Genomic DNA, 27,757 nt, shown 5'->3' on the forward strand with positions numbered 1-27,757 from the left:
TGTTGCGATCCGTGGATATATCTATCGTTAATTCTAGCTTACATATTTATATTGTGTGTATGTTATAATGCGAAACAATAAGATTATTCTAATATATGTATGCATTTTATTTGTTACAGGTAGCGGGAATGCCGTGTAAAGTGTCGCGCGTCGGGAGTGCCGTGTAAAGTTTCGCGTGTCGGGAGTGCCGTGTAAAGTATCGGGCAATCGTTATTATTCGTATTTTCGCGAGTGTCGTGAATGCTTCGAAGGAGCAATGACGGTCGACCAAGAGAGGAGGAGGAGGCCCAGGGAGGCATCGGGCGACATCGGGGCAACTATGAGGTATGCAAAATAAAACATTTTTTCTAAACTGCATTGCTTATGAAATATTCGACACACACATATGTATACATAATATGAATATTTTGTTTTCAGATCAATGTGCTGTGTACTACAACTCCGCTATTGCACGTATCGGTGAGTGAGAAATTGTTTATTTTATAATATTTCTATAGCGGTAATGTAATATGTTGGGTATATATAATATGTTGAAAATATTAAAATAATGTTTTAAATAATATGTTATAATATCTAATCCACGATTAATATTTTTTGACAAAAATCAGCTGGTAATTGTCAAAAATATTAATCGAATTTAAAATATTATAACATCTCTTTCTAAAAAAGGCACGTTAAGTCGATTCTCGCAAGTATTGTTGCATCTTTTCCGCGATGCTGATTGACTGTTTCGATTCGCATTGTGCGTTATATTCGTAGCATCGAGAGGCTGTCATTGCGAGGGTTAGTAGTTTAACAGTTTGTTCAAAATAAAATTTAATAAAATAATATGTTTGAAATAATATGTTATATTACATTATCCGCGATTAATATTTTTTGACAGAAATCAGCTGATAACTGTCAAAAATATTAATCGAGTTTAAATTATTATAACATATTATTTAAAACATATTATTATTTAATTTAATTTTATTTTGAACAAACTGTCAAACTGCTAACCTTCGCGATGACAGCCTCTCGATGCTATAAAATATAACGCACAACGCGAATCGAGACAGCCAATCAACATCGCAGAAAAGAGGTAACAATACTTGCGAGAATCGACTTAACATGTCTTTTTTTTAGAAAGGAATGAAAAGGAATGAATTGATGATTATTTTTACTTCAATGCATAAAATAATTTTGCAATTTTGTTTCTATATCTTTACTAAAAAAATTGATATTAATATGAGGCTAAATTGTAATCAGCTCAATACGCGTATCTTTCTTTTATTATTATTATTGACAAATATTGAATATTAAAATTTTCAAAATTGAGAGAACTTTCGAAAGTTATGAAGAATTATTTAATTTTTTTTTATACGTGAAGGCAGTCTTATATAAGTCGGAGAGTAGGGTCTCGATAACGATAACCGACAGCACTGATGATGCGAGAGGGACTTGGTCGAGGGTGACAGAACGATTGTAGCGTCACCAAGCCATAGTGGTGTAACTTGACACCCGGGGTATACGCCCCTCTCGCAGACGCCGGACAAGCGAGGCGCTATCGCGGACGAGCCACGGTCGTTCGGCACCGCGTGCTCGTGCACGAGTTAGTCATGGCCAGGCTATTACAGATAATAATGTAAGAGAGACACGTATAACCACCGACCATCGCCGTAACTAGCGTCGCGAAATTATCGTAGCCTAGCCTGGTAGCGGCTTATCGGACTAATCGAAGCGATTGCTCGCGATTCTTCCTGCCGTTGTTTTGCCGTGACGGGACGTCGATCGATATCGTCGGTTAATTAGTCACGATTGGTGTCCATGTAAGTTACAACGTGGTCGCACGTAGATAAAGATCGGCGCTCCCCCGCCAGCTGGACGAGTTTTCGCGGTTGGAGAACGAGGAATTAGTCTGAATAATGTAACACCTTTGAATACACACGGTAACGACGCTTAAGACAGACAAATAAAATTCACATGTTCGATAAGAAATTTTACGTAAAATATACAGGTTACGTAAAACTATATTTATGTGTAATAATAAAAATAATGATATAGAAGGAGAGAAGTATATAGCACATACGCGCATAAAGCATTTAATGCACTGCTGCGCAGAAATAACATCATACAACAAACGTTCTAACGAGCAAAGCGGACTTTCGCGAGCGCAAATAATTTCCGATTCCCCTAAATTCCATTTCTATTTGCCCGTTTACGTCTTCCTGCTAAAGACGCCGCGTGCTCGGCCTAGCTCGACACACATTAGCGATAATGTATGCGCGTAGCTGCAACAAATGCCGCATAAACGGTAGCGCAATCCACGTGGCAGCGTAGGCGCAGAAGGGCACAGATGGTCGCCCCAGGCACTTACCAGTTACCACCCCGGTACACTGTGCCCCCTCCGGTCAAAGGGATCTAAGGGGCCTTGGCTGGCCACTAACCGTATTTATTCACGGGGATGGCTGAATTTACCGAGCTACTGGTGGATAAGTCGTTGCCCTAGCTCCGGAACTTGGTCTTACAATTAGTAGCGCGAACGCTCTTAGCAATCCGAGAAGAATGCTCCTCGATTCATAAACGGCAGCCTCTCTCTTTTGGCGCCTTTGAAGAGAGACATGAGATTTAATAAATTATCTTTAAGAAACTCACTTTATTCTGCGTTTTAGAAAATTTTTAGAAATTCGTCTCTTTCACCGACATTCAGTTAATTCTAATAACATTCAGTTAATTTTAATAAAGAGAGCGATGAAAGACTTTAAATCTCTATTATCTATTTTGTCGCATTCCGTTGATTGATAAAATATCAAGTGCTTGAGAATTTAGAAGCCATTCAATTCTTTGACAAAGCTCATTATTTATACTAATGCTAGGACAGTTGAGAGAAATACTGAAGAAAATATCTGTATACCGATGCGGTCTATCGCGTGCTGTTTAGTCTCATACGATACACTCGTGTACACGAATATACATGGAAACACACACGAGTACAAAGAATTTCATAGACTAGATTGTTTGTACACGCATACACGCGCCAGATCACCGGCAAGTGGCCCGAGCAACAGATAAGTTTGATTTATTTTAATTTCTCAACGCGCACGGGGCTGTTGGTGTGGATTCTCTGCGCTCGGGTGAATTATTGCGAAGTTATTTTCGAGTTCGTATTGATTTACGAGCGGCTTTTGGGAGCATCGTGTGCACTTTATCGTTGTTAAAGGCGAAGCGGATAGGTACGTGGAAATGCGAAAGAATTCGTCAAAATTCCGAATTTTATATAATCGAACGTTTTATTGCGAATTCTTAACAAGTATCTCTTTTTGTAAGAAAGAAATTTGTACACAATCGTTTTTATATATTTTCAATCGTCGATTTACTATTATTGATTTATTTTACGAACGTTATTTTATATGCGGATATATCTTATTTTGTATTTTATACGCGCAAAATATCACAAAGTTGTCGCGGTTAACTTGGAGGCACAATATAACGCGGGAAGTTAACTTATCCGAACCAACAAGGCTGGGAACGAGCAGCTCCGGAGGTGGATGGCGTGTTAGTTGTATCGTTGTTTGTAACATTAATCATGGAATCACCCTTTGCCGGCGGTCCATGGCTTCGGTCGACGAATGAGGCTGCCTTGCTATCGTTTACTACAGGTTTAGCCGCCGGCCGTACTTGTGCAACTAAACTTGGCGAATACTTGATTCACATACAATGCACGATAAAAATGAATATTTTATAATAAACGATAGCAAGATAGCTTCATTCATATACAGTGTCTTGACAAACAAATGTATGCCTGCTAGAAATATATATCGCGAAATATATATAATTTTTGATTTATGTGTACCTATAACGATATATATTTCTGATTTTGGATTTGATAAAATTTAACAACAATTTTTATATGTCACTTGAGGGATTAAATATTTTTTTTTATATAAATTTTAGTTTTTTATAATTATGCCTTTTTACTTGATTATTATCAAATTATTAGAGATCAATATAAATACGATTTTCACCTTTTAAAGAGAGAATCGACGGGGTAATTCATACATTCTTGTTTATGAACCGTAGTTGGATTGATTGTGTGCACTCGTACAAGACAGCAGAGCATCCGACCGCGAATATTATTATGGCTCAACGACTTAGTTATGTCCCTCGCGTACTCAGCAGCGATTCCGTCAGAATGTGATCAATCTCTCGAGAGGTTCTCAATCGATGCATATATGCTCTCGTTGTTGGCAACTTTTCTTTTCCGTCTTGCGACCTTAATTTTCTTCACAGCCGGCTTGTCTCGCGCCATTTGGCAGACAAAGTAAGCGGAGAATTAATCGGGACTTAATTACCAGGTTACGCGGGTAGGTACTTGTTGCAGTGAAGCGAAGGCGTCCGCTGTAAGAGGCGCGTGAGGGTGCCGTAGCGTAATAAGATTCTCTTTAATGGCATTATACGCCTCATTGGGACTTGCCAAGTCCGAAGTTCGCGCGACTTTACTCCGTGTTTGACTTAACCGGAAGTTACAGTCTGCTCGTCCAACTGCATGGTGGAACAAAGTCGCACATCGGTTTCAAGACTCTCGAAGGGCCAAGAATTATGGCGAAAATAAGTCGTTAAAAGTGACTTTTACAGTTTCTTTTAATTATGTCACTTTTGTCTACACAATGGATATATATTAGTGTTTTAAAAAATTCTTATAATTATAGTCAAAATTTATACCGCTATATTTTTTTCATAATTTTGCCAATTTTTATATTTCTGCATTTTTTTTGGAATAAACAATATTACTTTCTTTAAGTTTTTAAATATTTATATATAATTATAATTTAAATTAATTAATTTTTTTTATTTATCTGAAACGATAACATTATGAAATTTCTTTTCAAATTGAACCTTTAAGTGTTTGACTTTAAAGATAACAAGTCTTTTAAGACCGTCTGTTACGTGCGGCGAGGAAAATTAAACAAAAATCGCTTTTGTATAATCGAGCGAAAAAGAATGTCGACGCTTTGATTAATTACACCATCGGAGCGTCTTAGGGTAACCCGCGACGCTTGCAAGAAGTGGCCGCTTCTTCATCGGTCGGCCATTAATTATAGCATCACTTGAATTTCCAACGACCACGTGCCCACCAAGGAAGGAAATTCAACACTCATTTCGACATTGCAATCCTACGAGCGATTATCGGTAGGCGCGAAAAAGTTATGTATGACACTGAGCCTCCTCCTCGTTGAGTGGTGCAAAAAAGCTCTTTAAAGGAAATTCAGGTGTCGGATCGAATAATCGGATATTCACTTCATAAGACAACTCGACTCGAGGATGAATTTTAAACGGGCTATTTTTTAAATCAGCAATTTTCTCTGAAATTTCCATAGGAAGTCGCTCAAAGTCGCGCAAGAAACTTCCAACGCACATGTAATAGCTTAATTTATAATTCTCATGAACAGGAAGAAATCTAATAAAAGGTCTTGAGCAAGACAAGGACAAAATGTACGCAGGAGAAGGGAGGAGGGGGGGGGGAGACTTAAACGAGAGATGAACGAGAGCATAATGAAGAAAGAAATGCGGATAAGTGGGAAACAAAAGAAGAAGAAGCGGAAGATACGAGACAGGGAAAAACGGTGCCGGGAAGGGAAGATCGGAGGCTCGCAGGTGGATAGAGGAAGAAAGGCGGATGGACGACGATACCGAGATCGCGCGCGTCCAAGAAGAAAAAGACGGAGGCATAAGGAGCCAGCGCGAAAAAAAGTTAAAACGGAAAGAATGCCGACGCCGCCTGCGCCGATGGCAATGATTCGACAATCCGGTGCAACGTTCGCGGGGACGCTTTATATGGAGCGTTGTCCCCGTGGGTGGTCTCCCCGTAGGACATCTCGCCAGGCGTCATCCTGGATTCTCTTGGCAGATCGCGTTGAGAACCGCCGTAGCTCTCTAACCCAGAAGACGACAGAGAGTGAGATCCAGCCGCGACGCACGCTGAATCACTCATCGCGCTTATAGTCGTCGTCGTCGTCGTGCGAGCTCCTCCAGAGGCCAGCTATTAACTCACCAGCACCGATACATTCCGTCGTTTTACAAGGTTACATTATTTACTACAACGTTGTCGAGGCCGAGTCATTGTTACGTACCACTTGTATCATTTGAAGCGTCTCTTTCGCTAATACGTCGTCGGGCATTTAATTTCCTGCGTGACAGATATGTGCGTACTTTTCCTTCCAATCTTGTAAACTTTAAATCATCGATGATTGTAAGTAGTCGAGCGATACTAAATGACAATTCGATAAATATGATATCTTCAAAATATGGAATAATTAATCAAGATTTATCCAAACTTTATTGTCGTCAGAGAGAGTTTATATTGGACATTTTTGATACTTTCTCTGGTTGAATGATATATTAAGTGAATAAATAAGTACTCTTCACGAGAAACAAGCAATCGAAGTGAACAATTATTATGTGATGTAAGCTTCGATCGTCTAAATTTCCTCAGACTTTTTTTCTGAGAGGGTATGAACCGTACGGTGGAACGGTGGACTTAAAGGAGGAAAGGAAGAAGGAAGGACGCGGAGGAACGGAAAGAAACTCAACGAGCGCTGGCCGAAGCTATTCTCTGAAATCCGGCGATTCTTTCGGGCGTCTTCGGAGATGATATTTGCTCGGATCAATCCATAAGGTCGCCATAGCAACCGGTCAGCCTGGTTTGTCCACCCTCGACGGCCGAAGTCTGGAAAGCCAGTCGGCCCAACGAATGGGCGAATGTACCCGGGGATGCGATACTGATGGCTGGTTGTCCGAGCGAATTCGCAAAGGACGGACAGTAGGTCCTGGTATACTTTCCTCTCTCACCGGTGGGGCTGCTTTGTTTGTATCCCAAACGAGAATGTATAAGATCTGCTTTGCGATCTTTCTATGTACAATTTCCAATTCTCACGCAGTATTTATATACTTGAACCACAAAATCTCGATAGACAATATATTCATGAGTTTTGTCTACAGAAACTGCCCACGCAGCTCTTCTCTTCTTCATTTCTTTTCTCTCGTGGTTACCTTTTGTTCTATTTTCTGTTTAAGAAGCCAACATATTTCAGTATCGATCTAGTTTTTATTGGGAAAGAAAATTTACTGTTTAAAGCATGTGACATATATTTTCAAATTTTTGTGTTGCGATGCATTCTTTTCAAGTGGTATATTATATATGTCATATGTACAATAAATTTGTTTCTAATACGTGTGCGAAAATACCGAGATCGACGAGAAGCAAATGGCTCGTTTGTTTCCGTAGCATCTCGAATTTCGTGTAAAGTGACGGCTTCTGGGTCTCGTCAAAATGAAATTAGGCATTGCAGTCCTAAGAGAAGCGGCAGCGCTCACGTAACGCGCGACGACAGATGCGACAGGCTATCCTCCGCACCTATCGCTCGTGAGAATATCCGCAAGTATTCTACATGCAAATTTATAGAGATCCTTCGGACACAGGCGCTTCGAAGGGAGATGTATTCCCGAAGGAGCGGAGACACCAGGACTAAGAGCGCTTCCTTGTACCGTCACTCCGCTCCGTTCGAATCAATCGCATAAATCTCGACGCATCGATCGTCCCTTTCGGTAACACGGTCGGACGCTCACGAAAAATTTTCTCGCCCCAGCTTTCGTGCGCCGGCAAAATGATACCGTTCTAGTTTTGTCACTCCATATTTGAGTGCAAAGTCCGATGCAGAGGAAAAAAAACGATAAATTTATTGGTGAAAGTGTTTTTGAAATATACATGCGTATAAGAGCACACTTCTTTAAAATGTTAAAAACGAATTTTATGATAAATAGAATATTAAATCTCTGTAGAGAATATTTTGAAAATATTAATACATAAAAAGCTAGTTCCAAAAATACAAATGCAGCATATTTTGTCATTAAATTTTCAATTATTATTATCAATCATAATTTTCTAATTTCCGAAAAGAAGCTATCAATTATTCACAGAAAAACATTAATCAATATATAACAGAATGTTTTTTTTAATCATTATTTAAAATAGATTATTTAGAGAGAACGTGGATTAATTAGCAATTTAATAAAATTGATTATCTCGATTGATTTGTACACTTCGCGTTATAAATTCGTCAATATCTTTGTTCACGCAATGGACGCATCGTGCATTAAACATCATTGTGATGGATCGACGGTAGACGATAGCGATTTGAAAAAAGTTCTCGAGATCGTCCGGGAGATTCTAGCGATTCAAAGTTCCGCGATATATACGTTCCATTGCGACAATCGCGCTTATTTTCATCGGGCCGTGTTAGGCCGACTGAGAGGAGAATGGCAGACGTTCGCGAGATAAAGCAGTGGATCATCATTAACCAGATGGGTGCAAAACCGTGGACGTCTGATTGACAGGCGCGCAAAGACTTTCCGTTTTTCTTAAACTCACCGTTTGATTCCCGGTACGACTGGGCCCTTTTGCGTTGCTGAAGAACGATATACAACGGGCGACGAGCAGGCGGAAGAAAGGCAAAGACGGGGAAGCGGGGAAGGGGGCGAGAATGGGCGAAGACAGGGTGAGGACAGGATGCTCCAGGAAGGAGAAAGGGTTCTCGGTGGTTCTTCGGTTCTGATGGATAGCTGAGAGGCGCCAAGCTATGCCAACTATTTGGCTCTTGTGTCATGCTACCTGCTCGTATACGTCGATGCAGCTTTAGCGAGCGTGTGCAAAAGGGAACGAGCATATACGAGTGTGCGTGTGCGACGTCTGCGTGCTACCGATAAACCGAGTCGCGAATTCCAAGATGTCAATCTACTATTCCGGTGTGTCTGCTATGTAGGATTTTCAGATTCTTTCGCTTCTGCACACAGACCACTTGCGGAGAAGAAGAGGACATATAATTTCCTTTTTACGAAGAGATCTCTGCCTTCTGGAATATTTATTAACCGGATGACGGGGAAGCGGTCTTGATTTCTGCGGAAAGCTTCTAGGCAAAAGGATCTAACACGAATTGATGCGGTCACAAGACTGAGGAGCTTTGTAATCGTCTACCCGCAATCCCTTACAGTGGTCGCACGCAAGTCACCTACTGATCGATGCTGAGGTTATCGTAAACCGCGAGACTCTTCCTGCGTCTAATGCTAATTCAATTCATTTAATTACAAACGGATATTTTATCGTTATCTTACTTTACAAAAACAATATTTAATTCAAATATTTTCTAATTTTAATGCAATGATTAGTTCTTTTTATAATAATTTTTATCTAAAAAAAAAAATTCAATTGTACTAAAAATAAAATATATTTTCCAAGATGATAAATTTCTAATAAAATATAATATAAAAAATACAACTAATTATTATTTAGATATTGGAAAAGAAATAAGTACGCGATCATAATCTTGTGAATTATAAATTGCGACATTATTGGTTGTCACGCAGATTGGAAATGTTGTTCCACTTTGCCTTATTGCAGCGTGTGCGAGCGTGCCCGCAGCAATCCGGGTATTGGTACGTGCCCGATGTTTAGAGGCCCTAGAAAGTAATTGAGTGGCCACGCGACTCTTCAAGTGGCCTCCGTGCAGTGGAGTCCCTTCTAGTTTTCTCTTTCTCGCTGGTAACCACCTGTTTTGAGTGGAGAGAATCTGGGGTTCCCTTTCTCTCTCTCGTTTCTCTCTCTCTTCCTCTTTTTCTCTCTCTTTCATTCACCACCGCCGTTCTAAATTTGCGTCGCGCGCGCGATTTGCCAAAGGATTGACATACGGCCAATGGGCGCCACCGTTTTTAAAGCCTTTCAAAAGAACCTATCGCCGTCATTGATCGCCACTACGGCCGACGCTGTCATTCTACGACCCAGTGGATGCGCCCCTCGGATCTGTTTGCTCATGTCTTTCATCGAGACAAACGAGTCCTTCCTTGCGCTCGTGCAATTCTCTCGCTGAATCGTAATCCATTAAAAAGGGTGTTACGATTACTTAACTACTATCCATTGTATCCGGCAGAAATTTTTATCTCAATAACATGTAAACATTTTTAACATTACTTTGTATATTGAAATTAATAGTAATTTGTGCAATCAAAATTAACGCAGTGTAAAAGATGAGCGCAATAATACGAAATAGATTGTTTCTTGCTGAGAAAATCAAAATGCTCTTCCTTCGGGACGCAAAGTGTCGCTGTGTCGCAAACTCTAGCTAAGAATAATAGGTGGTAGAAGGAGGTAAAAGCAAAGATCGATTTCGTGAAACACGCGAGAGAGCGCGAGCGAGAGGGGTCGTAGGAGGGAGAGAATGCAGAGGACCGAATGCCATTTAGAGTCATCCACCGTGTCTCAATCTAGGAGCACCCTTCCAGCCATCGGCGAGCCGTGACGGTTGGCATCTGTTCCGCGGGCCGGGACCCCAACGAGGCCGATAGAGAAGCAGCGCCGGTATGAGTATATAACGCCGCGTCTCGGTGCCGCTACAAAATGCCAAGGGTCCACCGCCTATACGATACACCGTCGAAAACGAGTTAGCGCGAATCGGGCCACGGGCCGCTTTCCGAACAGTTTCATCCTCCAATTGGCTGGAAATAATCGTCCTACGTGCGTGAAATTGTCAAAAACGTTAAGTAATGACACGTCCTACAAGTTGTCGCCGCGTTGAGTTATTAAAACATTTGAGACACTCACGCGTGATTATCATTAATTTTATTATTTGCTGAAGCTGGAAAATTAGGATCAAAACATAATAAACAAGATTTTAACGAGAATAATTTGTGCATTGTTTATCGCGTTAGGCTTTTAATTAGCTCCATTATTTTTTTTACTTGTGATATTTAATACCAAAGCCTTCTACTTCAATTTTAAAACATTTGAGTTTATATTTAATTTTATAATTCAATTTTTAAAAACGTATATGTGTATATACATACACATAATATCATAATTATAGGTAAATTTAATATTTCAAAAATGAAATTGTAGAGCTAATTTAATCAAGAGAAATAATATAAACATTAAGTCGAAAAATTGAGAGTAAATACTAATTTACTTTCTCTCATAAATCTGAAATATAAAATTAAATACATTAAGATCGTGGAATTTCAAGTTATACGCAAATTAAAATGCGCAGATATACGTTGATTCGTTTGGCATAGGAACCGGAAAGAGAAGACGAAATAAGTTCGGCTTTGTCGACGAGAAAGTAGATGGAAAGCCGCCGGTGAAAGAAAGAGAATGCTTCTACCTTCCAGGAAGCTAGATCGATGGCGATTTTTCACTCACTTAGCTCGGCGCGCATCAATATGCATTAAGCTGATCGGTTCTCCCTATTGGTTTCTTCTCTTTGGGAGTAAGAGAGACGGGATTCCAGCGGAAGAAAGGTGGCTATATCGAAAGAGTGCCGTGGAAACGTGGCTAGAGCGGCACCGCGCTTTTTCCACCCTCGCATTTTATCCCTTTCCTTGGCAATATAAGGAGAGAATAGCAGACGCTATGCGGGAAGCTGTTAAGATATTCTTCGAAAATAAGGATACCGTATCGGGGTAATTCTCGGCAGGTGGAATAACCGTAAGGGAATCGAGCCGAAGTCCGGAGTACGGCCAAGATTCCATGGCGTCACGAGACTCCAGGGTACATTTTGGTATCTGACTAGGCTCTCGCACCGCTACGGTGAAGCTGCACTTACTACTTTTTGTATAGAAGGTAGGCCAATCAGCGTCCACTTGCTAGACGACTTCTGAAAAGTCTTGAGCTTTCGTTATCGTATGCGACGCGTACAACCGCGCACCTTGTATTCATTTCAAGCTATGTTAATATTAAGCTATCTTATCCATACATTTCTTAAATAAAACAGTACCGAACAGCATAGAGATTTTGATTGAATAACTGATTCTGCGATGGAAATGTATCATTTCGATAAATTATTTGATTAAATAAATAAATCTTTAAAAAATATAAATTGACGTGCAATAGATGTTTTTTCAATGAGATCAAAAATCAAAATAATTTCTTAATTTATATAGATACATATTTATTTATATAATTATCAATTTATTTATATATTTCTTATGAAGAAAATTTTGTTACTCATCGATTATCGAAAACAATTTTGTAATTATTAACCGAATTTTATTGATGCTTATTGCATGTAAAATATTTTATTTTTTAATAATTTTTTTACATAATAAAAGAAATTTCTTAAAAACTTGACGTAAAAAAATGTGATATTTAAATAATTTTATATTGGTTTATATAGAAAATCTGTTTTGAATGTTAGAAAATCTGTTTTGCAAAGATAAGGGCTTGCGCACAATAGAGAAAATATTAGGAATAAATATTAAATATTAGGAATAAGAATTATTTTAAAATAATAAAATCGAAAAGACTCTAATATAAAAATATAAATTCAGGTACAAAGAACTAATAAGGATTAATAAGTTAATAAGAAACTCTTTATATTCGAAAAACCCTTTATATAAGAGTTTTTTCGATTTTATTATTTTAAAATAATTCTTATTCCTAATATTTAATATTTATTCCTAATATTTTCTCTATTGAATGCAGGGCCTAATAATAAGAGGAAGATAATATTTCTATCTTCTACCTTCTGGAAGACTAGAGTGTGCAAATAATTTTTCTGCACAAGATTACGAAAAAATGTATTAAATGATATGTTCCAACAATTCCAGAATCGATTCTGTTGATACATAATGGAACGACAGGTTTAGCTTAGCATAAATTTTCCATTAATTAATTGAATAGATCGAGATATCGATAATATCCAATATAGATTCCAAATGTATTTCGCGACCGAAACGAGTATTTTAGGCATTCTGTCCATCACTCGCCAGAAATTCTGTCTTCAGCCTCTCTTCGTATATTCGTTCGACGGTTACAGGAAGATACTGCAAATTTTTTGTGAATCAACTAATTGGATGAATTTACGATTTTAAAGTCACTAACTGGGTCAGTTTTAGAATTGACATATTTTCTCCTTTCTGTTCATATATCTTTTTAATATTCACAATTTTATATCTTCTAGGAAAGAACATCGACAAACTAGATACAATTTATCAAATTCTAACTTTATAAAGTTGGCTATTCTTTTACAAAAAATTATTGTTACACGTTGGAACAATTTGTAAATTTTTTCCTTGACTTTTCTGTTCTAATTTTTTTTTACAAGAACATTTTGATATTTATGTGTTTACCAATTTTTTACCCGATTCGCCGAAAAAATAATTAGCAGTGCAAATATCAGGATATTTAATCGGCGATTTCGCGCTCGAACGATCAGCCGCTTTCGTTTTAATACAAGAGCGTGCACGCGCACTCTTGTCCATTTATTTTAGGGGTATGTTGAGAATGGAGGGTGTGATACCCTCCAACCATAGAGACCCATATGCTTCGCATACAAGAGAGAGAGGAGGGGGGAGGGAGAGAAAGAAAAATATATATATAGAGAGAGAGAAAAAGAGAGAGAGACAACCATGTGCCTTACCACTCACTATGTTTTGATTTCCTTAATAGTCACGTCAGAAAATAGTCTTTTTGAAAACAGTTGAACCAAAAATACTGACGCTGTCAATATAATTTCGCTTGACGTTACTGTCATCAAGAGAGAAGAGATATGTTTTTCCCACGAAAAATGATACAGAAGATATTTAAATATTTCTATTAGTGCTGTAAATCAATTTTATTATAACATAGATTTTATAGATATTATATAATATCGAGTAGTAAACAGCAAACAATTAATTTGTCAAATTGAACGTTATGTCATATTGGAGCAAAAACAATTTCACGATATAAACTGATTTTCGGTGTGTAACCAATCGCGTGTGGAAAAGTTAAAAAAGAGAGGGCGATTCTAAAATTAATTATGATCGTCGGGCGAGATTTCCCACTGGATCGCTTGGTTCGACCAATGAATGGGCGGCTTATTTCAGTATGCATCGTTCATTTAATAAGTTTTCCTTATCAATGTAAGTCATCTATAGCGAGCAGTCGAGACCTGTCATTATTGGTTTTATCTTGGTCGATCGTTCCCGATTATTTTCGTGAAAAGTTGTCTGATACGCGCGTGCGTACTTGTTACGTGAAGTAGAATTAATGCAATGTGATCTGACATGTGTTGCTTGTTGGCCGCGCTTTCACCTGATTAAGTTTTATCAGACCACCAAACTATTTCCGCTTACTACAACGCTTGTTCCACAAAACCGGTATTTTGCAGTGCTGCTCTTGGAAAGCGCATAAATACCATATAATAATTATCCCGTTGAATACATAGAAAAGAAATATGACGAACGAGAACAAATATATATACATTTTTTAACAATTTTTTTATTATATTCGTAAATACATTTATGACTAAATAAAATAAATATTTTAATATATATATACAAATATCGTAATACATCAGTAATAAAAAATGCAGCGCTATAATCGTTTTTGCAGTTTTCTGCCACTGTACTTTGATTGTGCGAAAAACTCGTCAGCGAGTGTCAATTTTTGTTAAATAAAAATAAAGAGATGAATGCATTGGCAAAACAGAGAAACGGACAATTACGATTGAATAAAATATCTCAATGTTTGTGGCGTAGAAAGACTTTTCAACGCATAGAAAACGGCCTGCCCGGCCTTGATATCGAATCCATATTGATGGAGATTCGCTGCAAGGGTGTGAGACAACGTGCCACGATTCGGCCAGATTTGCATGCATTAACGCCACAAGCGAGACTGATTGACAATCCGTATGTCATTGTGACGTCAGTCAAATCGGCCGAGCGTCCTCCATCAATCGCAATCAATTAAGGTAACGATTGATTGTTACGCGTTTGGCCTCGGAGAAGAGAGAATATCGTGAGCCGGTATTTATGTGGAGCATAACGGAACATGGCAAAAGCTATCGTAGAAGTGAAAGGGACGATGAAAAATATTTAGGATGCATGCTGCGCGTCGTTCATTTTTGCAAATTATCATTTTATACCATTCTTTTTTTTTCAGTTTTGTTGCAAGATGTTTCAATGCGATACAGATAAATTTAATTATAAAATTTGCTATCTGATTATACTAAAATATTATCTCTTTAGACATGAAAAAAGAATTATATATTTTTTTTACTTTGGTTTAATTAAAACAATGATCCGATGTTTGTATTCTCGCATCTATATTATCGAATCATAAATTATATTTAATTTTTACAGTTTTAATTCTTAGAAAATTTTACTAAGCAGATTTATATATATATTTGTAAGAATATCGATATCAATCATATCCAAATATTTTTTCATGCTCAATTGAACATGTAACGTTTCCATGCGCGAGCGAGTAGAGCGATTTGAAATCTGCCCGGCTCGCCACCAGCGGATTAACTTTTATCGCGGTGCTGACCACCAGCCTTGGAGCATTTTCTTTTTTTTTTTTCCGTGCAAAATTTCGCCGTAGCGTCCCCTCGGAGAGGCACGGGTGGAAGCGAAACGATCGCGCGGGATCCGAAATGGAATCCATCAAATTGACGGAGGGAACAGCGGAGAGATGGTGCGTCACGGTACTGACGGTCATCGCGCCTGGTATGAGGAGGATGAGAGGAGGCGACGTAGGAAGAGGAAGACCGTTCGGTATTGCAGCGCACGGAGGGCGCATACACGAGGGCTATGATCGATGCCCCGAAATTAAGGGCTTGCCCACTGAGCGAAATAAAGTTAGCCAATCGTGCCGGCGACCGGCCTGTTCGAACTTTATTGGTTGTGGCAGCGACAGGGTGCGTTATTCGTCGCACATCGTTCGACCCGATGCCCGATTTTTTTTCACGCATCCCCCTCCCACCCTCCGTTCCTCTGTTTTCGGAGGGAGAGTTTCTGGACACCGGCAATTGGAGAAAGAGAGTGACACCGGAACGCGTGAGCGGAGGAGACGGGTGGATTTTCGTAATTATGAAACGCCGTTAGCCCCCGGGGGATCCGTCAGTCGGCGGGGGAGCCCCGTGGCGCTGTCCGGCTACGACAATGCCATTTTAATTATGCATGTTAATTGGTTTCCGAGTCCGGCGTAATACCAGCTTCTCTAGGACTGCTCTCGCAATCCGCCTATCGTCGATCGATGCCGTCACGTTTCGATCAATCGATCGACCGATTACATCAAACTGCTGTTCCCTAATAGAAGGGAGTTAAAATCTCTGCAATTTTTATGAATCTGCATTTATATGTTTGTCGGTTTACAGAATATGTGTCCATAGTACACAGAAATATATTATAATTTTTGAATTTTGAATTGGATATTATCCGTAATGAAAAATATCAATTGAAATATGTGTGTATGTATAAGCTTGTCATAAAAGTTTTCGCATAAAACGGAAAATGCTATCGTAATAAATGGGAAATATTTGAAGTTATTCTCAAAAAAATCTCAAATATCAAATGTTATATAATATGTATATAAAAGTATATAAATCTAATCTACTGTGCATCGAATATCAGTATTAGTTTAAATATGAAAATTACGATCGAATATTGCATCGAAAGTGACGCGAAGGAATGACAAAACGATGACGATTAGGAATACGGATGCTTTGTTTTTCTCTTTAGTCAGATATATACCGAATTGATGGAGAGCGCGTTGTATTTTCTGCACAGTTGAGTGAGCATGTCACAATCGACCAGGACCGCCTCAATCAAAGTGGCATTGATACCCTTTGCCCACTCTCTCAATTCGGCTTTCGCGTTCTCCATTGTGGTTTTGTGCGAGACCAAAAATCTATTAGCTTTCCGATATATATATATATTCCCGTAAATAATGACTAAAGGTACATACATATATTTACAAGAAAGAGTGAAGAGACATTTTGAATATGTGTATGCATCTATATATTTATTTGTAAAGATATAAAATTAAAAATCAGTAATAACCGAGAAGATGTGACATATTAAATTTGATATGTTTTTTGAACTTATGTAATATTTTATCTAGTCAAATTTAATAAATTAATAAATTTTGCATTGGCAATAATTTGATATCAGTGCATAATCAATATATTATATGATTATTTAACATTTGTATAATGTTATATATGTTGGCTAAAGTAAGATTATTTTAATTGTTAAATGACAAAAATAATTATAATGATTTAATTCTATAATTTTGCGGAAGTTGTTCATTTATAATTTTACTCTCGTTATGATCCATTGTGTCTATGAAACAAACTCGAGGGTGGCGTTCGTCACGACACGCGACCGCATCGTGGTTGCATTCATATTACAACGCGGTTGTTACGACATTATTCGAGTGCGTGCGTGTCGTGTGCCAAACGAGCATTTTCGAGATTAATTCTTCTATCGTTTCACCGATCGGACCAGCCTACGAGATTGCATAATCTTTACAGGAAGGGTATAGCTACTATTATTTTCTCAACTCTCCTGTAATACGTACATTGATATGCTTTAATCAACGCATCAAATATTGCAAAAATATTGTATTATTAAAAATTTTAAAATTAAAATTTAAAATTTGAAATTTAAAGAAACAATTTTTTGTTTGCAATTTTATTTTAAAAACGAAGAGATTAGCTTGATAAATATTGTTAAAATTAAATTACATTATATATTTGTTATATATTGCTATCAAGTTAGTTTCGAATATTGGAGAATAAAACACGACTGTCACACATGGCATCGGGGTTAAAACCCAACAGGTGTAGGCGTCGGGAGACTCAAAGACGTAGAAAAATAGTTACGCGCGAGGCCTATCGGGCTTTTGCCTGTCACCGGCGTGTAACACATATCCCTTCGAATACGGATGAAAGCTCGAAGCCGTCGACGTATCGACGTACCGAGAGTTGAGCACCCCTGAGCACAAGATGTCCTCCTGAAGACTATCTCGGTCCAGGTCCCGCGGGAAACCTCTTCCTTCCTGCCGTTCCTATCTCAGGACACTCTATAGCCTATTCAGATACCAGGCTCACCCTGCTTCTCTCGTGTTAGCCGCGCCGGAAGAGACAGAGCTAGTACACGCGAGAGAAAGAGCGAACAAGCGAGGTAGATATATAAGGGGAGTCTATGTTACCATGGACGAGCAGCACCATGCGCAAGGTAGAGAATGTATAAGTACGCCCGAGTACGTATTCGAGTACTCTTCTACACGGCAGCCCCGTCGCACCTCGTAGAAAACGTATTTTGCAAGCCTAAATGTCCTAGGAGCTTGGTACATGGGATTCCATCTTATACAGGCGAATCTCCTTCGAGGAGTTATCTGGCCCCTTATTTCGTAGATCGTTGAAAACGATGATAGCGTGAACGACAAGCTGATACGAGAGGCGTTCTACGGAATCGATGCCTATTCGTCGAGTTACGTTCGAATCGAGATTCCGTCATGCGTTTTTGTAATCGTAGAACTCGGTCGTTACGTAATTCACGCGAGATAAACGCGTGCGTTTAAGCTGATCGTGGCGGTCGCGATATCGATACGTTTGCTCCGCGAATATAATATTAGATAACAGATTCCACTCACCGGTCGATGATGACCGGATCGCTGGGCGTTTCGTTCCTGTTGCCGCAGCTTTTCTTATCGCAGCATCGACTGCAAGCAAAGAGCAAGTTTTTCTAATTATTCTTATGCGGGAAAATTTAATTTTTTAAAGAGAGATACGAATATAAAAAGCTCCAGCGGAGTCAGAAGTTTCGAATTCGCCTAAAAAATACCGAGACCCTTGGGATTCGAGAAGTAGGTAGCGGAAACTAGTGGTAGTGCGCTCCCGAAGTCCCATGGGTCACAATGAGTCAGCCACCCCCGGAGAACGACTACATCCCCGTATGCCTCGTTATGTTTATGCCACGAGGGTGGCTGCCTATACAGAAGAGGGATATTTTTCTAAACGCAAATAACGTAAACTGAAGTGTGAAACAACTTTATACTATCAAAAATGTCAGTAAAAAATTCTTTAATATTTTAAAAATAATTATATAAGCAGGTATAAGAAAAGACTCTTTTAATATTTATGTAAAGAAATATGTGAATCTCCCTCTATTATAAGAATGATTTATAATATAGAATAAAACATTTTTGAACACACATACCTGCACATAACTTCATGCGTTAGAAGAACGCGGCACATTTCCGGATTCTTATCTTGCCCCTCGTACATGATTGCCTATAACAGAAAAAGAGTATAATGTATAAGTTATCAATATTTTTCTCTACTCGCAATAAGTAACTGGTAAACTATTAATAACTTTTTGTATATATAAGTTGCATTGCTTCCCCCCCATAAAAATTATTTCTATTTCTATCAGATTTATTCTGCTAACTTTAAAGCGTTTATATAAATATAACTATAGCCATTGTTTATTTGTTGAATTTTTTCGTAACATCTATCGTGAATTCTGTTTGTTTTCGATACACACGAGAAGATTTCTTTTAGATTTTATTTTAAAGAGAGGAAAGTGCTAATTAGCGTGGACGCAGACTATGTAGAAGTAATCCAGTTCGGCAGATAATTCAACCATCGATGGAAAATATGTAACGTATTAAGCAAGCTCGTATGTGGAGCGAGATGAGAAGAGGGGCTACTTTCCCCGCAGGACTACTAAGCCATGGGCGGCGCAAGCAAATCCGTTAAGCCTCCTTCACGACCACGCGATTGATTTTTATTTAATGACAACACGTCGTTATCCTGTATTCGTGCACTTACCGATGGAAACCTTCGCGCGGATTAACTGTGGAATAACAAAGCGCGAATAGATAGGCTCGCGCTTTGATCTCATGTAAATAGCTCTTCGAAATAGGAGAATAGCTCATTTCTTAAAGCAGCTGTTATAGGGAAATTATCCATATATAAAATTAAATTTATACGTCATATGTACGTATCTGCTTTAATGATAAGAAACGCGACATTTATGTTTCGTTCAATTTACATTTTTTTACAATATAAATTCAAAATTTATTACGATACATACATTAAGATTGTGTTATTTAGATTGCTCTGATTTAAGAAAATTTGAGCGTTATACATATTTCGCTGGTTTCAAAAATTTCTTTTTAACGCGAGATGAAAGCGTTTGATGGAGCAAAACTTCAAAGAACAAACGTGTACAATCGTATCGATTGTATGCACGATTTCTACGCAATTTCGTAGTTTGCATAACAACCTGAATCGCTAGAGTTCGCGGAGAAGAGCGATAAAATGTAAATATTGTGAAATACAGTGTCCCAGGGAATTCGTCGAGTTGACGGCACCACTAGCGCGCGCTTGGCCGGTTAAATGTCGGTGTATGACAGTAATGGTATCAGACACACTTGGTTCCGACGTGTAGGTGCGACTTCCAGAATGGCGTCAAATATTTATGCGGACGAAATAACCGAATTGCAACGTAAACGAACCGCCGTGGCTGTATATGTATATCGCAATAGGTAAATCAGAGAGGGATCCGGCGTCGAAACGGAGATGTCAGGATGGAAAATAGAGGGGTAGGAATAAACATGGCGGAAGAGCAAGAGCTTGGGGTATCGCCCACCATGGCAGGGGAAAAGTACACGTTCTTGGTAAGAGCAAAGGAAGAAGTCATAGAACGTTACGTGCCGCTCGGCTATTACGAATCTTAATAGTAAAGGGACATGCGAACTTATTTGTACTAGGAATAATTAACATAAATATGTACTTTGTACGTATTAACCCCTGTCGCGAGATAAAACTAGTGTTTACACCTAAACAATTAAGTTTTGTGTGAAATATCATTTGTTACGTGAATCAGAATTCTTCATTATAGTTAAAAGGACAATGCGATGTAATTGTTACGTGAATTGTTTTCACAAAAACATGCGATATTTATTAAAAATATGTCGGGATAATTAATATATTTAAAAATGTAAAAATTTGTTTTTACTATAATAGTTATTTACTTGTGCAATTATAAAAATATATATAAAATATAAACTAATGTAAACAAATCTTTTGAAATTATATAACATTTTATATATTAGCTGCACATTTTATAGCTTCTTTATTATAAAAAAACTATTTTTAAAAAATTGCTAATAAAGTTAGTAACATTTCTTTAAAATATTATATGTGTTAATAATGACGATGTGTGACAATAATGAAGAAATTAATATTTCAAAATCAGCCTGTAAAACCTGTGAATATTTAAATTTCTAATGTTTAATTAAGAATATCTGAATTTGCAACAAAATTTAAAAATATGTTGAAGGTAATAATTTTCGATGTTTATGTATTTGTATATGTGGTTGTGCAATAATAGTGGATTAAACACAACTGTCTGGTAGACCATGTAACACGTGCGACGTGACATGCAATATTATTTGCTTAGCGACTATTACCTGAGTTAGAACGGTTTTGTTTATTCTGTGTACACGCGCAATATGTGCGAACACAATTTGTAAGCAATTACTTTTATCACACGTGCTCTCTCTCGCTCGCTCTCTTTCTCTCTCTCTTTTGAAAAATTATCTGTTTGTTTTCACAAAAAATATTGTCTTTTGATAATATGTGTAACAAACAATAAAATAAATAGACACAACAGAACCAACATATATTGCATTTTTACATGTATTTGTATTTTAACGTGAAACAATTACGATTAATTAAATTAATAAATTAAAAAATTAAAAAAAAGTCGCCCGGCAAGCGAAAGACGCGGGTTCAATTCCCGCTTCAGCGACTTTTCGGACCTATATTTTTCTCGCCTATTTTCCCGTTGTAATAAGTCGAGGATTATTAATTTGATGGAACGTTGTAATCTCAATTCGAGATACCGTGCCGAAAAATTAGAAATTAATTTTCGGGCTTGGCTCTGTGGCCGATTTTAAGAATCACATTTTAGTTATTAAATACTGAGAGCCGATAAAAAGATTTTTCTTAATTAATAAATAAAAGAAAATATTACATAAATTCAAAATTTTCATTAGAAGCTATATCTCATATAGAGATCTAAAACTTCTAAAGACTCATGACAATATGCTGTACATTCAGTTTACATTTTTACATGTCCAGTGCGCCAAAAGAAAGGCACCACTGTCTTTCTTTGCTCCTCGGTTTATTGGATATGGCGGGGTTATGTCACAAGATGTCTCAAGGGTGAATAGCTGAAGTAGGCGAAGGGTAGTCGGAGGCAACGACATCAAACGGAGGGTCCTGGGGGTGCGACCAGTCAGTATGATCCCCTCGGGGGCCTTTCTTCCGTTGCCTTCTGGTCCCACTAGGAGAATGTTTGGGCCCTTGCCCAGCTTAATTCCCACGGGAATTACTTATTGAGGACTTATAGCGGAAGGTCCTTCGAAGTGTCCGATCATAATAAATTCATATTGCACAATATTGCAGCCAATGCATCAAAACAAAAATTTTTTTAGAATTGTAATCTTGTCAAACTTTCATATTGCAAGTGTAATAGCTAAGAATTAGGCTTTTTAAGCTACTATCTCTAAAAATATTTGCAGATTTAGAAATGATGTAACTACATCAATGCAATCACATGCCATCTTATCAATTTTAATAATCTAACAATAATCAGATGACGATCAAAGCCAGCGAAAATGTTATCCATACTCCATCTTATGTTTACTTTTTGGATGCTATACTGCTATATTATCGAAATCAGCAGACAACAGACTGGTATCTTGGCAGTAGAAAAAGAACCGGCGTGCATGGTAATAAAACGACGTAACGTCGTTCTCTTGGAGATGGTGGAAAGCAAGGAGGGAAGGATGCAGATAAATTCGAAGATAGTCATTCAAATCTGCCGTAATGATTTCCATCCCGAATCGATTCCAAAAATCCCCTGGGAATCCCCCTCTATATATCGGCTGGGTAGCTTCCCGTACATACATGTATACAACGTTACCCTCGCCCCTAGAAGACTGTCCACTGCCTGAGGGGAGGCCGTCGGCCTCTCTTTCTCTTCTTATCTGCCTAGGATTAACTTATCTCAAACTTATTATTTCCTTAATCTATGGTTAAATACTCATATTTCAGTATTAGCTACAGGCACTTTATGCTCGAGAGACTGATGCGAGGTTCAATTCGATAACTTAAGTTGTGGCTTCACGAATGTCACGTCGATTATAGATGAAAAAATGCAAATAAATCTTCGAGCAGATGATGAAAGATCCTCGTATAATCCGATTGAACACGCGTATTTTTCGATATTTTGCAAATGTTATCCAGTCGACACGGTGAGAAAAATATTGACGACTGGAGCATCTCCAGCGTCGCGCGGATGGAGTTTAAAAAGGTTAAATACAATTTCCTGTTGTTCATTCATTTAGAATAACGGCGCCGCGCGGTTCTCTGCTTCCACCATACACATGTCCTGTAAATGCTTTTTTATCCCCGGAACTAATTACCATTTAGCATTTTTAATCCCGCGAAAAAGCGCATTCTGGCTCTCGTTCGTTCCCCTCTCGCCGGCCGGAAGTTCGCTCCCGAGCGCTTAAAAGCGTACGTTGTTAGCCGTTCAGCCACGCTGCACGAAACTCGTTTCTTTCTCGGGAAGCAGCTCGTATTTTTCTGGAAATTTCACCGAGAAACGCACGGTTCTCAACATCCTGTGCCCTTTTTTTTCTTCCCTACTTTCTCCATCCCTTTCTCTCTCCCTCTCTCTCTTTCTTTTTCGTTTGCGTCTCGTTGCACAGGTACTTCGCTCACTGGAATTCCAGGAAGCGAACGTTGATATAGATATCTACCTTGGCGAGAAGCGAAGAAATTGAAGAAAAGCTTAAGGGTTGGGGGGTTTCACCACGAGCTCAGCGGCCGACTCGGTGTAGCCAATTATTGCGGATTTATAACCGAGCACCTGATTCGGTCTCGAGAAAAGTTGGCGCGTTTCCGAATCGCAATTTGCAAGCCGTAACTCGGCTTCGCGCTTGTGAAGGATTCGTCGGAAAAGTGGAACGGACTTTTGCACAAATACTTGTAAACTTTTCGATGTAAAAATAATGACTAATGACGATAGTTCTAACAAATATTTACTTCTATACGCATTTATTAAAAAAAAAATCAACTTTTTCTTTTTTGTGTGTGATTTAAGAAAAATTAAATTATAAGTATCTCTTCAATAAACGAATCTTAAGTAAAAAGCTTTTATGAATGTCTATTTACGAAATTAATTTATACAATTTCTTTTGAGCTTACAAAAAATCATAGATATTCGAATAATTATTAAGAGAATAAAATTTATTATATTTTTTGAAGCCATTATCAAAGCTATTGTTCAAGATAGAAGAAGTTATAATTTTTTAAATCAGTGAATTTGTGTGAAATCAGGAAATTTCAATATAGGTTCTAAGCGATTTTTATTTCATGTTTTAATCATGAATTGGAAACGTCGCGCGTTTGTCAATTTTTTAGAGAACAATGAACAGGGAGATACATCGATCTGGATTTACTAAACACTTGGCGCACTTCGTTGTATGTAGCGGTGCACACGGACACGGCAAATATACATCGATTCTCCTGTCTATATCTCTTCCTCTCGTTCTGGCAGGGTGGCGGAGACGCGTTCAATCGAAGCTTTGATGTATAAATTGCAACTTTCTCGTTTTCGATTCTTCCCCCGCCCTCCCTAGCTTTCTACTCCTTTTACCAGCATGATTCCTCCATAGAATCGAGAAGGGTGTCTCGGCATCTATCTATCACTTCCGCTTTTCTTTTCTTTATGGACAATCGTCCTCGAACACTCTCTCGACCTCTTTTTCCTTTTCGTGTTCTCAACTTACTTCTCCTTCTCTAGCATATAATTTTTCTTTTACTCAAGTTATATATAATATTATATAATATATGCAAAATTTATACTATAATATATACATGCACATATACATATATCAATTTTATCTTTCTTTTTATATTTATATTATATATGTCATGTTTATTATTAGATATAACAATTCTCGTTTCTTTTGTAATTTGAGAATGTTACAAGCGTTTCTATGTGATATGTTTCACTATATAATCAAGATATCTCTTTAAAAAATTGCATTATTTTATATAGATACTCATGTCAGACAAATTGTATGTGTGTAAATTAATAGAATTTAGTATTTTAAAACTAATATTTGCGTTTAATATTCTTTTTATTCATATACTTTTTATTTCGTCATTTGCTTCGAAAATTAATGCATATATCGATCACCTATTCTAACCATTCAACCCTATGACATCCCGGATCCGATTAATAAAAGGAATGGATCGCGAATTGAGGACCGGTCTCTGCCGGTGCAAGGCCACCGCGGCTTAGTAATTTAATCAGCTAAAACTAACATCAGCTCTGTTTCCCCAACCCTCCTTGTTCCTTCCTCTCTTCGCTTCCTTCTTCACTCTACTACTACCCTCTTCTTACCTCGATAACCGACCAACCCCAAGATGATTTAATTTGCTAAAATGGTGCGCATATCTATAGAAACTTGTTAGAAGCTCGGGTCACGACACGAAAGAAAATAATTTTAAGAAATTTATATTTCTTATTTGCATTCTCTCCATATTTTTTCTTTGTACAATTTATAACTTCTTCTTATAGATTAATAATGTTTTTTCATTAAAGTAACACAATTAAAAAAGTTTTTTAAATACTATTTTTTTTAGAAAGAATTAATAAAGTATATAGAAAAAAATGAATATATCTCATTTTTTAAATTATGACTTATGTGTATGTGTACTCATGTTCACTTATTTTATTTACATATTCTCTCTAACTTGCACGGTATAGTCTCGTTTCTTTACGTGTCATCTCGTAGGTGTGAAACATACTTTTCACGAGTGTCGTTGCCCAAAAAGTATCCCCGGACGAATATAAAAGGACTTATCGCGACCGTGATCGCGCCCATGTATTTGCGTTTGCACGAAGGTTGTGATCCTTCTTTGCACCCTTATCGAAGTGCGGGGATCTACGTCCCTGGGTGCGGGGATCACAACACGTGGTTCGCGGGCCGCGCGCAGAGTTGGCCACGTGGCGCAGATAACAGGATGGGACAGCCGCGCGCAGCGATGTGCCTGCTTTCCCGGAGGGGTAAGAATCAACCCCCCGGAAAATTAAGTGCTTGTAGCCGAGATGATAACACCCCCGTTCACGTGCGCGCATCGCTACGACGATTTCGCACGAGTCTTGTTGCGTAAAAATGGCAAAAGAGAATGATGCTTGTGTAAAAGGAGAGATGATTGGTATATTCTTTCTTGAATTGCTGTCAGATATATAATACACGAGATATACATCCCGCGTTATATGTATTGTGTACCATATGTTTAGAAATTGAGCTAAATATTGAAATTTATAGTATAAAAATAAAAGAATATAACTTATTTTTCAATATGATATGATAATTGTTAAGGAATTGTACTAAAATATTTAACAGTAATATTTTTTAAATCATATTAAAAAAAATTTTAAAAGAGTCATGATAATTAAAATATATATTAATATTAATAAAATGAGAAATATACTTATACACAATAAATGTAGTAGAATAAGATTTAAATTAGAAATTAGAAATGAAAATATTTATACTTACTTGTTTTGTCGCGGAGTCTATAAGCCTGACGTAAATATCCTGTACCTGCCTGACACCTAAAAAATAGATAAAATAATGTTAGTTTAAATATATCAATAACAGATCAAAACAATATTATCGTTATACAATTTTGCTTCCTTGGCGTATCTCGATAAAAAACTCCATTAAGTAAAGAAGAGTTTCGGGCAGGAATTCGCGACGTTTACGAGAGGAATGCGACGAATATGGAAACGTGTCCAAATTTTGTCAAGCATATCGCTGCCGAAAGTATGTCTTTCAGAAAAAGTTGCATATTAAGGAGTATTTAAAGTCGACGGCGATACAAAGCGACTTGTTCTTGTCCTTTGATACGTATGCACAATATTTCTCCTTCTTTGTATCGATCCTGATTCTACTTTCAAAAGGCTAAGTACCGTATCTTACGACAGGAAGCAAAAGGCACGTATGCGTTAATTATCATGCCCTTGCATGTTCTTACGAGATACAAATTCGAACTTGAGGAATTCGGCGATCGTTGATAACCACGCATGTGCAAAGTACGTTTTAAGGCACTAGAACAACATAAACGCGCGCTATTATTCGGTTTTATGCTTAAAAAAATGATATTAAAAAAAATAATATAAAGTTAATTTAAACTCGATTAATATTTTTTGACAGAAATCAGCTGATCAACTGTCAAAAATATTAATCGAGTTTAAAGTATTATAACATATTATTTAAAACATATTTTAATTTTCATAACATAGTATTGTTTTAAAAATTAATTAGCAAATTAACACTTTAATCAGCTGATTTCTGTCAAAAAATATTAATAAAGTGAAAATTTGCTAATTAAATATTCTAGCTTACATATTTATATTTATATTGTGTATGTTATAATGCGAAATAATAAGATTATTCTAATATATTTATGTATTTTATTTGTTACAGGTAGCATTGCGATTCACGCGTCGTGTCGAGAGTGCCGTGTAAAGTTTCGTGTGTCGGGAGTGCCGTATAAAGTTTCGGACAATCGTAATTATTCGTGTTTTCGCGAGTGTTACGAAGGAGCAATGACGGTCAACCAAGAGAGGAGGAGGAGGCTCGGGGAGGTATCGGGCGACAGCGGAGCAACTGTGAGGTATGCAATATAAAAACATTTTTTCTAAACTACATTGTTTATGAGATATTCGACACACACATATGTATCTACATAATTTGAATTTTGTTTTCAGATCAATGTATGCTGTGTACTACAACTCCGCTGTTGTACGGTGTATCGGTGAGTGAGAAATTGTTTATTTCATAATATTTCTATAGCGGTAATGG

At 37.7% G+C, this 27,757-nt stretch overlaps 1 protein-coding gene and 1 long non-coding RNA gene across 6 annotated transcripts in view; one reads left to right on the plus strand and one right to left on the minus strand.

The window, feature by feature from the left end:
• The window catches only part of Kn (EBF transcription factor knot), an 80,193-nt gene that overhangs the window by 37,869 nt on the left and 14,567 nt on the right, over window positions 1–27,757 (minus strand). For all 5 annotated transcript variants that reach the window (XM_083052985.1, XM_083052993.1, XM_083052968.1 and 2 more), the window contains exons 4-6: window positions 26,450–26,505; window positions 19,012–19,085; window positions 18,446–18,514 (exon numbers count right to left, since the gene is read on the minus strand). In XM_083052985.1, coding sequence (XP_082909111.1) covers window positions 18,446–18,514; window positions 19,012–19,085; window positions 26,450–26,505 — 199 coding nt within the window. The remainder of the gene's footprint in view (window positions 1–18,445; window positions 18,515–19,011; window positions 19,086–26,449; window positions 26,506–27,757) is intronic.
• LOC145944684 (uncharacterized) lies at window positions 18–27,706 on the plus strand. The gene is made up of 4 exons (XR_014426722.1): window positions 18–324; window positions 418–459; window positions 27,380–27,569; window positions 27,664–27,706. It is a non-coding gene; the product is annotated as an uncharacterized LOC145944684 (long non-coding RNA).

This window comes from Prenolepis imparis, unplaced genomic scaffold (assembly GCF_030444845.1).
Source record: "Prenolepis imparis isolate NDT839.2.m4 unplaced genomic scaffold, iyPreImpa1.0 SCAF_1, whole genome shotgun sequence".
Taxonomy (NCBI): domain Eukaryota; kingdom Metazoa; phylum Arthropoda; class Insecta; order Hymenoptera; family Formicidae; genus Prenolepis; species Prenolepis imparis.